This window comes from Leptinotarsa decemlineata, unplaced genomic scaffold (assembly GCF_025532065.1).
Source record: "Leptinotarsa decemlineata unplaced genomic scaffold, Ldec_3_MD MMD2_tig00000026_RagTag_RagTag, whole genome shotgun sequence".
Lineage (NCBI taxonomy): Eukaryota > Metazoa > Arthropoda > Insecta > Coleoptera > Chrysomelidae > Leptinotarsa > Leptinotarsa decemlineata.
In genome coordinates, this window is record NW_027412539.1 from 4,006,922 (window position 1) to 4,023,567 (window position 16,646).

The 16,646-nt window shown below is 35.5% G+C and overlaps 1 protein-coding gene across 2 annotated transcripts in view; it reads left to right on the forward strand.

The window, feature by feature from the left end:
- Positions 1 to 16,646, forward strand: part of LOC111507924 (protein takeout) — a 41,072-nt gene that overhangs the window by 18,674 nt on the left and 5,752 nt on the right. For both annotated transcript variants that reach the window (XM_023163312.2, XM_023163320.2), the window contains exons 5-6: positions 10,196 to 10,329; positions 15,534 to 15,692. In XM_023163312.2, the coding sequence (XP_023019080.2) occupies positions 10,196 to 10,329; positions 15,534 to 15,692 (293 nt within the window). The remainder of the gene's footprint in view (positions 1 to 10,195; positions 10,330 to 15,533; positions 15,693 to 16,646) is intronic.

Genomic DNA, 16,646 nt, shown 5'->3' on the forward strand with positions numbered 1-16,646 from the left:
CATTAGAGGATGATCGGAAATGATAAAAAGAATTGGGTCCAAGTACAACATCAGAACCAGCTTCAGATCTAGGAACACTATCCGTAGCAGCCTCACGAAAACCAGGCCACCAAACGCGGATTGCGATTCCAAGAATTGCATTTACCGGATACCCTGTGAGTGCAGAAAATCATATATCGGTGAAACTAAGAGGCCGTAAGAAGTTCGCATTGCCAAGCACAAGAAACACATACAGCGAGGAGAAACCAACAAATCAGGAATAGCAGAGCATGTTTGGACCCATCAACTTACATCGAGGGGTCCCAAGTTGAGATGATACACAGGGAGGAGGAAATTCAAAGAAGCATCATACATGCTGTCCAATAATGTATTCAGTCAAGCTGGCGTAGAGATACGCAACATATGAAAACCCATAATCAAGCGAAAATGGCTAACTCCCCCCAAACGGTCATCTCCCTCGAAACCGGTGAAGCGGAAAGAGAAAAGAGGAGACAGGTGGAAGTACTTGAATGACCCGTAAATAGTCATCTCTCGGAGGGATTACTCCAGTCATCACCCGAAGATGCTTGTGGATACTAAAAATCGAAACGTCGTGAAGTAACTTGGAATCTCATAACTTATTTTTTTTTGTTTTTTTTTTGTTCAATTTTTCTATATTTTTTACTTGTATTTTATTTCACTCTAATTTCATTTCAGGGTTTTTTTACTTGCTTTAATTGTTATTTTCAGTTATTCTTCTGAATTTTCAAATTGTATCTGTTCTTTAGGGGATTTCAAATCATTTTTACATGCTTTATATTAGCTTCACCTGTTTGTATGTATGTATGTTTGCTTGCTTGTAACTCCCAAGCTCGAGATCTGTATTGACAGAATTATCGACATTATCATTGCTTGTTCTATTCGCGGGCAGATGGCGCTGTACGTAACCTCCCTGATATTTTTTTATCTATTCGCGGGCAGAGGGTACTGTACGTAACCTCCTTGATATTTTTTGATCTATTCACGGGCAGATGGCGCTGTACGTAACCTCCTTGAGAGGTTGTTCAAAAGAAAATCGAAATGAAAAATGGATTTTAAGAATTATAAGTGTTAGCGAAATTTCGTACTACAGATGAAATATTTAGATATTTAAATATTTTCAATTACCCGTGATTTAACACAGAAAAAAGTTTCGAACGAAACGAAAGAAACATTTTAACATCTAATTATATTATTTGAAAGCAAACCAGAATATGGATTTCAACAATGAAAACGTAATCGTGAAATGTACACCTCAAAAATTCAGGTACTTAAATATTTCAAAAAATTGAAAAATTAGAATTAAGGTGCTTGACATTACATATCAAATCAATAGATTGATTTGGAAAATAAATATAGTTTGAAAAACTAAGAAACACGCTTTTATAGCATATGAAACTGAAAAGTGAAAAATAAAGAACATCGAACTAAAAAGTAAAAATAAATATAATTTGAAAAAACTAGAAAACACGCCTTTAAAGAACATCGACCTGAAAATTATTTTTTTTCAAATAAGCTTAAAACAATAACGATCGAAAAATACTAGTATTATCGTGAAAAAAGCGTGAGCGCTTTGTGCCATATTTTTTGTATATCTAGCGCCCACGCTTTTTTGACAATAATACTAGTATTTTTCGATTAAAAAAAAGTATTTTCAACTATTCAGTTCGATGTTCTTCAAAAACCTGTTTTTCAGTTTTTTTAAACTATATTTTCATAATATCAGACAAAGAAAGTCCAAACTAATTGAATTTCAAAGATACATTTCCATCAATAACTTATCTGAGAGTAATTTCATGTTAATTTCCACGGCATTAAACTATGCAGGTAGGTACCTCGGGAAAAAATCAATAGATTTTGTTGGTTATTTTTTTTTGTTTATTGGTTGAGTTAGTTAGCTTATATTTTCAAGATTTTCAATCAAATGAGAATATTTTCAACCTAATTAGTCGTGGAAAAATCAAAGTGAACGATGATAATATTTTTCAGCCAAATAAATATACCTTCGTACCTTTGAATGTCGAGATCAGTAATTGATAACCTATCAGTTACCACCACTTTTATGATATTCTGTTATTCATCTCAAAACAAGTGTATTAAATTTCTAAGAGAGATGGAATTTTGGGAAAGTTTGTGTCTGAAAGTTACTTCTTCTACACATCTTTGTAAAGAATTAGTTCTGAAATCGATTACTTTCTTTTTTCTTTGGAAGATCCCCACATTTTTTGTATACGAGTAAAGATGGAGAATAGAGCAAAAATCTTTCTTTCCTAAAATTATTCTCTCTTAAAAATATACCTCTTTTAATTTAAACGAAATTCCTGTGACTGGGCTTGAATCAAATACTGCTTCATCTTGTAATATTATCCAGATTGGGCTAAAAAGGCACGTGTCTTATTCTGAAATATCGGATGTCCATCATTGAGGATGACTGTATTCAATAAATAGGAAAAAATGTTTGTATGTAATTCAATGTTGTTGTTTCGAAAGTAATTTTTCCTTTCGTGTTTATATGAAAGCAGTCGTTTCTGAAAGTTACTTCTTTGCATGATCTATACAATGTGTAACAACGAAAACATAACAGAGCCGTTTTTGAATATACAAAGTGAAATTTTTAAAAAAGCTCGGACACGTCGACATCTTTCATACTAATCAGATTTTTTGTAGTACGCACCCCCTCGGAGGGGTGCGTAAATAAAAAAAAACGAGCAGTTCTTCTTATCAGTTTCTTGTTAAATAAAATCTCTTTTTTAAAATCAATACCCAGTTTTCATTAGTACATCGTTCGATTGTTTTGTTTAAACGGATCGTGTATTGTTATTTGTTCAAAAATGCCTTACACTACTGCTGAAAGGGTTTCAGTTATTGCTTTATTTTTTGGCAACGACCAAAATGCTAATAGAACATCAATTTTATTTAACGAGCAAAACCCTGGTAAACACCTAAGCAGAAATCACGTTCTGGATTTGGTCACAAAATTCAGGGAGACAGGTTCGGTTTCAAATGAAAAAAGAAATATTCAGAGAAGGGTAGTGAATGACGATAATGCGATTGAAGTGATTGGTCAAGTCATCGCCAATCCCAGGTTAAGTACCAGAGGTTTATCAGCAATGGCCGGAATAAGCCATATGAGCGCATGGAGAATCCTTAAAAACCACAAATTCCATCCTTACAAAATTAAACTTGTTCATGAACTCAATGAGGATGATTTTGACAGAAGACAGGACTTTTGTGAGGGCATGAGTGAGAGATTAATGCAAAATCCCGAGCTGCTTTATCTACATCTACATCTACATCTGTTTTTCGGACGAAAGCTCATTTTATTCAAATGGTTGCGTGAACCGTCCTAATTGCCGTTATTGGATGAAAACCCAAAACAATACGCAGAAATACATACCCAACATCCCCAAAAGTTGAATGTCTGGGCCGGAATATTAGGCAATCATATTATAGGTCCATTTTTCATTGATGGAAATTCAACCGGTGATTCTTATTTACAACTTCTTGAAGAGGCAAGACAACCTCGTATAGTTGAAATAATTTCCATTTTCAACAAGACGTTGCACCATTCCCAGCAGGTTCGAAATTTTTTGAATGATCATTTTGAAGGACAATGGATTGGCTACTTTTTGTGGGAATATTCCAAGTCTAAAGTTCATGCTACACAGTCAGCCAATTTGGATGAATTACGTCGTAGAATTATTGATGAATGCCGAGCTGTAACTCCTGAGATGTTGAATAATGTAAGAGCAAAATTCGAACAAAATCTTTATTGTTGCATGGAGCAAAATGGCGCACATTTTGAACATTTACTCTAAATTTTCTATGTGAGTGACCCTAATTAGGTGTTACTTTTTTTGTGTGTGCTTTTAAAACAATTATTGGGATTTATTAACCCTAAAACAGTTTTTTTAACTTTTCTGTGTCATCAGCGATCAGGAAATCAGCAGGTTGTATTCGTTGTGTAGGAAAGTTTTTAGTATGATTCACTTTTTTATCAGAAGCATAAAATATCCACCTCAAAAGACAACCTTCATAAGGAGGTGCCACTCAATTTACCTAAAATGTAAGGGTGGTAACCAACCTCATCCCCCGAAAAAATCTCCTCGTAATAAACAAATAATTCTTACTTTTTTACGAAATCAAATGGACACGTATTAGCAGGTTGTCATAAAAAGCAAAAATTTAATTTTTTTATGAATGTTCAATAAATTGTACCTTAAAAGCAGTTTGATTTATTTTAAAAAGAGTTGAACTCAATATAAATACCTTTAAATCTTCAAATTATCTCGAAAAGTAATCGTTACAAAAATTTTCTTTCAACAGAGATGTAAAGGTATTCGAAAGACCTTTAAAACAAGGTGCCACTCGACCTACTTTCCCTATCTGAATGAGGGCAGTCGGACGCACCCCTCCGAGGGGGTGCGTACTACAAAAAATCTGATTAGTCTGAAAGGTGTCTTCCTTTAATTAGAAATCGACGTGTCTGAGCTTTTTTTAAAAATCTTACTTATCATATTCAAAAACGGCTCTGTTAAGTTTTCGTTGTTACACACTGTATATCTTCGTGACGAGTTCGTTTTGAAATTGATTGATTCCGTCCTTTCTTTGGAAGATTGTGACATTTTTTGTATAAAATGTGTATGTACAAAAATGTAATTATTATAAAAAAAACAAATAACTATTTCCAACAATTCTTTTGAATGCGTTTCAACAAGTAGTACCTATGTACCACCTGTGTTATTCCGCATAGGTTTTCCAAAGGTTCTTTTTGTGATTTTCAAGTTTTAGTTGAAAATTCAACGTTACCTTGTTCAAACCTGGATTTGTCAATATCGATGGAACTTTCGAACAGATACTCATTCCATACGTGAAATACAGATCATTACTATAATCGAACAAGAAAAAACAAAAAAATTAATTGAAACATTGGGAAATTCATTACTCAAAAAATGTGGTGATACAGATGGACGTCTCCGTTTGTTCGACTGTAGTAAGTTCAGTACGTACAAAAATACTTGAAACTGCTTATTTATTGGGTAAATCACTCAGTTGTGATTCTATCGCAGAGAGAGAAAAATATATCGAATTCATGCCACTATAACAAAAATATGAGCGTAAATATTTTCCATTTTCCAAGGCTGGTGCTTATAAATGAAAAAATATCGCTTTGAAAATTTTGAGGAGTCAAAAATTTGCACTCAAACAAAAAGGAGGTGATGAATCAGTTCATAACATTGTGCCTCTTCCAAAAGTTCTTTTTTCAACAGTTCCTTTCCGCCAATCTTTTTGAAACTGGCATTATCTTCTATAAAAATGGCTTTATATCAGTAAACAATACAATCCAGTAATATTCAATACAATCTTTTGAAAACAGTAGATAGATAAATAGATAGATAGATAGTTGAATGTTTGTTGCGAGTCAGTTAAATATAGAAAGAAAACTAGTCACGAGTTAAAAATATCAAATCATCAATAAAATGAAAGATAATTTGAACATTACAATATTTAGTCTAAAATTCTTCAAAAGTGTCAAAAAACAAATATTATGTATAGACATGAGCTTCACGTATCTGATAAATTAAAATTAAAATCGAAATCGGCATAATTGAAGTACTTAATTATTTAAGTACTTCAATTAAGTTCGCAGCAATGCGAACTTTCAATGACCTCTTAGTTTCACCGATGTATGTTTCTCTGCACTCCGGTAAATGCAATTCTTGGAATCGCAGTCCGCGTTTGGTGGCCTGGTTTTTGTGAGGCTACTACGGATAGTGTTCCCAGATCTGAAGCGGGTCCTGATGTTATACTTGGAGGAGTTATAGGGGAGTACAAGTACTGGTTGTGGCGACTTCCCTTCCTTGTGGAGCTCTTGCTGTCTTCTAGCTAAAGCCTGTTCTATCGTCACTCTGGAGTAACCATTCCGTTATTTTCATTGTTCATTTTTGTTATTAATATTTTTTAATTTTCAGCTTTCATTAATATTTCAATTTTTCATTTTCTGTTTGTAGCTTGTATGTTATTTCCTTGTTATTTCAGTTTTTTGTTTTAATGAAATTGTTATTTTCGGTTAATCTTTTATTTTTTTTTTGTCAGGGATTTCAAATCAATTTATATTATATTAGACAATGGAAGTCCGAACTGATGAAATAAACCACGAAACATTGTCAACCATCTTCAAACAAAACATTGAAATAAATCAAAAACAGTAATAGCTTTAGAACGAATCCCAGCGGTACACCCTTCTTGATAATTTTATAGTCAGAAATGTTTCCATTCACACACACACAAACACACAGATTGAGTTCTGTTACATAAATATGACTGAAATAATTTGAGTGGTAACCCCCTTACTACATAAAACTCCAACGTTTTGAAAAATTTCCTCTTCACCGGATGATGCTAACTTGGTCAGTGAAGCATGCGTCGAGAGACAGCATTTGTGTTCTGGTAAGAGAAAATGTTTCTAATGGAATAATTCCATTCCATACCAAATTCAACAAGTCAAATTAACAATTCAGTTGAACAAAAAAAAAAGGGACCAAGATTGCCTAGATCTCTGAAGATAGTCTTTTGAAATGCTAACGGAATTCTTTCCAAAAGACACGATTTCGAGAAATTTCTTATTGAATAAAACATCGATGTGGCTCTCGTTCAAAAGACGCATCTGAGAAACGAATCCATTATCATTCCAAATTGCAGAATCTACCACAGAGAACGTGGTGGACGTGCTGCAGGGGGAGTTGGCATCTTTGTCAAATGATCCCTTCACTGCGTTCAGTACGGCATTGACGGGTACTGTCACGCAGTGACACTGGACGCAGGCCGTAGGTGTCAAAATTCAACTGAGCAGGGGTTGTCATAGAATAATCTCGGTTTACATCCCTCCAAACAATCAATTGGTCCCAGAATCACTGGATGAACTGCTGATGGGAAGCAACATTCCGACAATTGCTGCTGGTGACTTTAATGCCAAGCACAGACTATGGAGCAGAGCCACAAATTGAAATGGCCAAGCGCTCCATGCGCATGTTGATAGGCATGAATATCTGGTGCTGGGACCAGATGAGCCTACGTACTATCGCGGGCAGACTAGGCCTGACGTACTGGACATCGCGCTTCTCAGAAATGTCTCTCTGACTAGCAAAATTTACATTCTGTCGGAACTGGATTCCGATCATAATCCTGGTATTGGGCGATTATCTTCCTTCTCCTGATTACCGCAAGAGATCTGAGGTACTTCGCTCTCCCGACGAACTCGACGCGGAAGTTGAGCGTATCGACCTTTCTGTGAATGATGCGTTTCGAGCGGCCACCTCCAGGGAGGAATGTCCGCTGAGGAGCTACAATGAGTTTCCCCTTCGTACCAAAGCCATGATACGAGAGAGAAATCGTCTGAGAAGGCTCTATCAGTGAACCCTCTACCCAGGAGATAAAATTTCGGCAAGTAGGATGGCTAATCAAGTCAAGCAGGCCATCATTGATTACCAAAACGAAAGGTGGGAGGAGCTCTTGGAATCCTTTGAGCCTGGGAGTGTCGAGCTTTGGCGAGTCACTCGTCGACTCAAGGGGAAGAAGACTGCTCCCTTACCCATTCACGGCGAACGCGGAGTGTGCTATTTTCCCACCGATAAAGCGTTGGCCTTTGCTGGCACGATAGAACGTCATTTTCAACTTAACGTTGACGACAATGACGACATCGACCGCGATATGCTGTTGGCAGACCGGGTTCACCGTATCCTCAGGGAAAATAACGATGATAACATCCGTCCAGCTTCTGTGGAAGAACTGAAGGGTTATATCAGGGCCGCAAAGGCCAAGAAAGATCCGGGATCGACTCAATAACAAATAAGTTGTTGAAGAGGCTTCCAGAAAATTGCGTCAAGAATCTCCTGTATATTATAAACAGTTTGTTGACCCTCAGATACTTCCCCAGGAGGTGGAAGCATGCGATCGTTATCATGATCCCAAATCAGGTCAGAACCCGCTGTTCCCCCGATTAGTCTACTCTCGTCGGCGGCTAAGTTGGCTGAAAGAGTTGTTCTCCAAAGCTCAACGAAGAAGTTAAGGACCGAAATGTTCTGCCTGATGATCAATATGGCTCCAGGAGAGAGCACTCCACTAAGTTACAGGCTCTGAGACTGGTCGAAAATACCATCGCGGAGCTGAATCGCAACAGAAAAGTTCATGTCGTCTTATTAGACATCTCGAAGGCCTTCGACCGTGTATAGCACAAGTTAACCACGTTCGACCTGCCTCGGGGCCTGATCCGGTGAATTGGGACTTTCCTGAAAGACAGAACATTTCAGGTTAGAGTAGAGGGCTCTCTGTCTGACAACAGAGAGATCCTCGCTGGAGTACCACAGGGGTCCGTGCTCTACCCGACGATGTACTCACTTTACACCAGTGGCCTTCCGAAGACTGAGCGTGTGAAGATATCCCTGTACGCCGATGACACGGCACTAGTCTCATCTTCCATGGCCGGGAGCTCGGTGTCGTCTATATGCAAGGTGCATTGGACGACCTCGAGCGCTGGTACCTGGATTGAAAGATCCAAGTGAACCCGGACAAGACTCAGGCGATAACCATGGAAAGATCAAAATCTTCTCCGCTCGGAAAAGTGAGAATCTTTGGAAGGGAGATTGACTGGCATGCGCGGGTAAAGTACCTCGGTCTTCTAATAGACCGTAGGCTCACTTGGAACCCGCACATCATGTGCGTTAAAACAAAGATCAAGGGTCGGATAGCTAGTCTGTACTCTCTGATTAACAGGAAATCCAAAATAAAAAACAAAATTACATCCATCTTACCCCACCTTCATCAGTCATGACCCATTTGTCTATCTGACAAACATCAGTCAAAAGGGTACGGGAGCCAGGCTCCAACCTGTACAAAATCAAGATGGCTGTCACCGAAAAAAAGGGGTTTCGCTTTTTGCAAATACCTCAAATCTGCAGACATTCCAATTTTTAAAAAACAAACCTCGAACTGTAGCATTAGTATTCATAATATTACTTGAGCGATAAAAATACGGGTAAAAACGAGTAATTCGGTTCACAAACGCCCCATTCGGGCACTAAACTAGAAAAATAGTTTTCATTGAGTAAATTGAAAATTGAGTTTCGTGTGGATTAGCCATCAACATAAACAATCAAGTTCTGGAACGTCCTGACACACTCACTGATCTAGGTGTTACTTTTGATTCATCCCTCTCTTTCAATAAACATATTGACACTACTCTAATAGCAGCTTATTGCATGTATGGATTCTTTGTTAGAAATACAAAAGACTTCGAAGAAGCTTCAACATTGAAATAACTTTATTTCACTTTTGTTCGATCTAGGCTGGGATATGCATCTGTCGTGTGGAGTCCCTACTATCAGGTTCATATAAATGAACTAGAAGCCCTACAGAGACGCTTCCTAAAATATATGTCTTTTCAACTTAAAGGAACGTATCCTACTGTAGGAATACCCTATTATGAATTGCTTGTAACTCACAATTTTTGTAGTCTCGAGGTAAGGCGTGAATATTATTCATTTCTTTCATATTCATATCATCACCTGCTCTCAACTGTTACATATATTGAATTTTTGAGTTCCTAGACGGTCATCTAGGAATAGTGCCACATTTTATCTCAACACTCCGCGTACAAATATAATGAAAAAATCTCCAATTTATACAATGTGCGATACTTCTAATTCTATTAATCATGTCCTAGATATATTCAACTGCCAGATTATACAAATCAAAAGACATTTCTCAGCTAACTGAGAGTTTTGTTTTTTTATAAAGATTCACAAATTATATTATGTAAGTACATATTTGTAAATGCCACTGTTACTCCCTATTCTGTAATTGGGTTCATCCTATAGAATAGTGTATGAAATGAATAAATAAATAAGTAAGTTACTGATCATCAGTCGAACCTTCTTGAATTTCTATAAGGTGAACTCACGAAATGGGAGAAATTCCCTCTATTAGTTTGATAATTGTTTTCAAAACCATTCTGTATGGTCTGCGTTTTATTCTTGAAATAAAAACAATCTGTTTGTATATCAATATTGGTAATGAAAATCGGTAATGATTTACAGTTCATCCTAATCATGTTTGGTTTCTTTTTGATATCCCACCAGATCCACTTTATATGTTCACACAAATATATTTTTGATTGCAGGTTAGATTTCAAAAATAAACACTTCTATTTCAAAGTTTTCATAGATGAAACGAAAGTAGTTAGCAGGTATGAAGTCAGTGGCAAAGTGGCATCCATCGCTATAGAAGGAGAAGGACCTGCAGAAATAATTTCAAGTAAGATTGATACTAACGATAATTATTCATATCGATTCAGGAATCATGATTGATTATTTTTATTCATCGACCTTTCCTTGTTAGTAGTACGTCTCTCAATTATGTTTTATTGTGAAAGTGAACTATATATTCATTTTTGGGACAGAAAGGTTTTGACTACCTCACCATGTTTATACAAAAAAAGGGAATCTACCAAAGAAAGAAGAAATCAATTAATTTCAAAATGGATCCTCCACAAAGATGTGTAGATCATGCAAAGTAGTAAATTTCAGACACAAATTGAAAGAAAAAGCCCGATCTAAATAACTACTTCCATAGAAATATTGAATCCTACGAAAGAAAAAAATAGTTTCGAAACGACTACTTTTATATAAAGATTGAATTATAAAAAAACACTTTCTCCTATTCAGTTTTTAATCCAAACATTCATTATAAAATTGATTCAGATATCAGTCACAGGATTGTAACACAATATAGTGTATGGAAGAGGTGAAATGTCACTTACATGGAACACTGTCATCCTCAATGGTGGACATCCGATGTTTCGTAATAAGGCACTTGCCTCTTTCCACTGCTTCATCTTGTAATATTATCCAGATTGGTGCTGAAGAGGCAATAAGGCAAGTGTTTCATTCTAAAACATCGGATGTTTTCCATTGCGGATGACAGTATTCCATGTGAGTGAAGTTTTACTTCTCTAATATAATGTGTAGCAATCCAGTCAATAATTTCTGATTCAATTCCATAACGAATGTTTGGAATACAAACTGAATAGGAAAATGTTTTTTTTGTATAATTCAATGTTCACATGAAAGTAGTTGTTTGAAAAGTTATTTCGAAAGGACTTTTTTTCCAGTTTGTGTCTGAAAATTACTTCTCTGCATGATCTACACATCTTTGTGAAGAGATTATTTTGAAATTAATTATTTACCTATTTTCTCTGATGGGAGATTCCCACTTTTTTGTATAGGTTCAGATAGAAAAGTAGAAAGACGAAACCTACGAAAGTGCAGAAGGACCACATATTTTTATTATTCGTTTCTTGGAAATTATGACATTGAAACTCAAAATTTCGCGAAAATTCAAATTCAAACTCTAAATTACTTATTTTCAACTCGAAATTATGGAAAATTATTCTCTTCTGAAAGTATACATCTATTCATTTAAACAATACATACGTATATTTCTCTTGTTGGAATTGAAACTATGGTTAACAGTACAACTCACTTCACACAGTGTGGAATATCCAAATGAAATAAAATACTCTCAATTACTCCAATCATAGTTCATACCAATAGAACATTTTGAAACAGGTCAATTAAATATTTCAAAATAACATCCTATACTATTATATTTATGTATATTATATCCTATTATATTGTAATATACCGGGTGTCAACGAATCTATTAGACAAGTCATAACTTCTAGACTATTAGGTGTATCAAAACGAGATTTGGTACAGATAAATGGTATGTGGAGAGGAGAGTTTTCACATATTTTTCACTTTCCGGTCACTTCCGGTTTCAGCGGAAATGGCTCCGGTTCTGAATTTTTAAATGGAACACCCTGTATATTGTAACATTTTTGGATTTCTGAGACAATTCTGGATCAGAAACTGACATTTCCGGAAGTTTTTCAGCCTACTTGATTTTTTCAGAGTCACTTTTAAAATTGCATCTAGGTGGCCATGATCGGACGTAAACTAATCTATGGACCTCAGGTGATATCAGAAAATTGCAATAGCGGAGTTTTAGTGACTAGTGTGTTGAATATGAATGAGACAAGTTTACAAAATAACATTTTCGTGTCTAACTATTATTTTTCAAATGGCGACCATTTTTTGACAAGCACTTTCCGAAAAAAGGATTTTTTGACAAATCTAACGATACTAATTTATTTGCGATTGGATTACAAATAAGAACATAAATTAAATATTACTGAGGAAAATACTCGATACAAATTCATTTACTTTTGTCAAGGGTGCCAAGGATAGGAATGATGCATAATATTTTGCGGTTATTTCCATCAAGTCCACTTTGGAGAACAAAACGCTCACCTAGGTTATGACAGTGACATACGCTTTATGAGCAGAAAGTAGAAGTTTCTCTTGATTTTCGTTAATTTTAGTTTAATTTTTCGTCGAAATAATGTATACTTAAAGTGAAAAAGTGGATATGTTGTTATTGTTTGGAGAATGCCACAGAAATTCAAGGAAAGCTGCTGAGTTGTATGCTCAGAGATATCCCAATCGGCAACACCCATCTCATCAGTATCGAGACGCAGAACAGAGGTTTGTCATAAATGAGGAGACTGAGATTAACGTTCTTGCTATGGTAGAAGTTGACAAAACGGTTTCTTTAAGAGAAATTAGTAGAGAAATGCAGATAAGTCACGAATCAGCAAGAAAAATACTGAAAAAGCACGGATATCGAGCATTTAAATATCAGTTACATCAACATTTGTATGCTGACGACGGCAATAGAAGAGTAGTATTTTGTGATTGGTTGCTTCAAAATCATAGAGTTAACCCAAATTTTATCAACTTCATTCTATTTTCCGACGAATCACGGTTTACAAATAATGGCATGTTTAATAAGCAGAATTGTCGGTACTGGGCCCAACAAAATCAACATGCAATGAGAGAGGGCAATTTTCAAGAAAGGTTTGGCGTCAATGTCTGCGCTGGTATCGTTGGAAACAGAATAATTGGTCCAATATTGTTTCAAGATCAGTTAACAGGGGTTAGATACTTGGGTTTTCTTCAAAATGAAATCGAGGATCATCTTAATGATATGCCTTTAGAAGTTTTACGGCAAATTTACTTCCAGCAAGATGGAGCACCACCCCATAATAGCAGAGACGTACTTGATTTTTTAATAGAGCATTTTAATAATAGAGTTATTGCAACCAACGGTCCAGTACGGTGGCCTGCCCGCTCACCGGATCTGACTGTGTTAGATTTCTTCATTTGGGGATATGTAAAAGAAAGGGTCTACTATGCAACAGCCCCAGCCACTCTCGAAATCTTAGAAGAAAGGATTCAACAGTCATTTAGAAGTATATCGCCTCAAATGTTACAAAACGTGTTGAGAGAAATAATTGAACGAGCTGAAATGTGTCTTGAACAAGGAGGGATGCACTTTGAAAATTTACTATAGTGGAATTTTCAAGAACTTAGGATATTGCAAAAAATCTAAGTGCATCACTGAAATTATTAGTTAAATTTGTTAAATTTGTTGATCCAATCGCAAATAAATTAGTAACGTTAGATTCGTCAAAAAATCCTTTTTTCGGAAATTGCTTGTCAAAAAATGGTCGCCATTTGAAAAATAATAGTTAGACACGAAAATGTTATTTTGTAAACTTGTCTCATTCATATTCAACACACTAGTCACTAAAACTCCGCTATTGCAATTTTCTGATATCACCTGAGGTCCATAGATTAGTTTACGTCCGATCATGGCCACCTAGATGCAATTTTAAAAGTGACTCTGAAAAAATCAAGTAGGCTGAAAAACTTCCGGAAATGTCAGTTTCTGATCCAGAATTGTCTCAGAAATCCAAAAATGTTACAATATACAGGGTGTTCCATTTAAAAATTCAGAACCGGAGCCATTTCCGCTGAAACCGGAAGTGACCGGAAAGTGAAAAATATGTGAAAACATTCCTCTCCACATACCATTCAACTATACCAAATCTCATTTCAATTCTCCTAATAGTCTAGAAATTATGACTTGTCTAATAGATTCGTTGACACCCGGTATACTATACTATTATATCCAATATTATCCTATACTATACTATTACTGTTTTACTCAAATGATAAATGTAATTATTTCTTTGGGAAAAATTATATAAAACAGACGAGAAATAATAACCCATGCGCAACTATTTGGTCCTAAATGGGGTTTCTCCGTTTATTTGCAAATGAGACCCAAAGTTTTTTTATGCCATTATTGTAAACATTCTGATGTGGATATTATTATTATTATTTTTATAGCGTGATAATTTCATCACACAATCCTGGAGTCAGGATTGCGAATTTTATTCACATTACAAATTATTGGATATTAAAAAAAATATAATTATCTGATTGACTGTGAACTCAATGAGTAATATCGCATAATCCTACACATACTTTGAAAATTTTGGAAATGTATTTAATCATCTTGAAATATTCATTCTGAATGGCTTTGTCCCATCCGGTGAGTTCTATGAAGAATATTTTCTTCAAAATCATTATAAAACTTCTCAAAACATTTTTGTCATTACACAAACATTGATATTCATTAAGAGCGTTTTCTCATTTTTTCACAATCTCAGTATTCCTGAATTTCAGAGAACGGTAAATACGATTATACATCTTATGGAAACTGATCTTGGATTTGTTTTGGTAACCTCTGAAAATCCAATATTCTGGAGATGTCTATAATAAATGGAAATATTGATTATTTTATACTTTGGAGTCCACTAGATACTCGTTAGGACAACAAGAGGATTGCTCCGAATTCGTGGGGTTCTTGTTGAATACTCTTTGTGAGCAAGAAAATAGCAGAATCAATACTCCTGATCTCTCTGGATTGAATGATTCCGTACAGTCTATCTCGTCTTGTGTTTGTAGATCTTTTGCTGAAAAAATCCTCACTTATTTACTTTTTAGTAAATGTTCAAGAGGTAGCAGAAACATATGTGATTTTCTGGAACTTCAACTAGCATTTCCTAATATGACTGATAACCAGTCCGTGCAAAGCTTATTATTAAATCATCTGAAAATATAACTTTTGACGGGTGATGGTCAACTGTTTTGCCAAACATGCACCAAACTAACTGACTATTATAAGAAAACAAGTATAGAGAGGACATTGGCAGATAGAGATTTTCAGATGACGTGGTGCTGCAAGTTTTCCGGGGTTTCCTGCAGCTGAAAAAGCAAATGCGCCACTCGAATCAATGAAGTCACCCCGGAGCGCCAATAAATTTTTGTTGTTCAATAATTTCATGATCTATATTGATAGTATATTATTCTTATACATGGTATAACCAATGATTAAATATGAAATGGAGTTAAAATTATGATCTGTATTAGGAACCTATCACTATTTCTATCACCTATCACAGATCACCTATTTCTGGATAAGAAATTTTCCATGCCGTCTGCGACTTGAGGAGTATTTATGACAACTTATTGTATTTAATATTTCAGCAAATATAACTGTGGAATATTTCTTCGATTACGACCTTATAACGAAGAAAGATGGAAAGCAGTATTTCAATCTGGACACTTTGAAATCTAATCTCACAGCTCATGTTGAAAAAACCCACTACAACTTCGGAAACTTGTTCGGAGGTAACAAATTATTGGGTAAGTATTGTTTATCTGTCTGATTATTCTCAGTTCAATTTGCCCCAAAGCATAGATATGCGTTTTTCTTCACATATTCGAAAAGTTTTCGGCAGTCAGCGATCTGAGGTTCAGAAATTCGGAATGAACCACTTCTAAAGTTTTGAGTTGTTCGACACTACAGCTTAGACTCTGTAACCATTTTTGAGAAATGGAAAGTTGGCTACCCTGAGGTGTTAATTGCCTACTCCTAGGCTGGTGACACGCTGTAAGGATGTTTGTGACTTGACGCCGTAGTCCAACTGCCCAGGTCTCGTCACTTGTCTTCGCAAAAATAATCGAAAAAGTAATTGATGAAAAATTAAATCGCAGAGAAACAACCATCAGACAAATAGAACAATCACCACAAAATGAAAAATCCTTATATCGGTAGTGATGCCTACTAAATAGGGAGAATATGGGAACAGCAAAATATCCAGACGTGTCACAAATAACGATATCGACGTTACTAATCATACCAAAAGACTAAATCTCCTTGACTGTGGACATGAATATATTGGCAAGACCAACAGACAAATATCTGTCAGATCTCAGAAGCACAAAAAATGTGTGAGGACAAAGCGAGGTATCGCTGCTCTCTTTCTAGACTACTCACCGATAGGCCACAAGATCAATTTCAACTCCACAAAACAGAACAGATATAAAACCTGAAAATTCAACACTTAAGGAAGCTTTCAAAATTGCAAAAAAAGGTAATTGATAGAAAAGATGACTCATTCAATATCCCTAGAATCTGAGAAACAATAGTTAGAACCTCAACCAAAAACGACAAACAAATATATAATAAGCCATCAGAGGTAGTAGTGATAAAAAATCAGATAACAAAACACTATTATTTACTCAACATATAAAACATAACAAGAGTAATGTAACGTCAGTTACTTCTCATAAATCTTGATAACGCCATCTGAGATC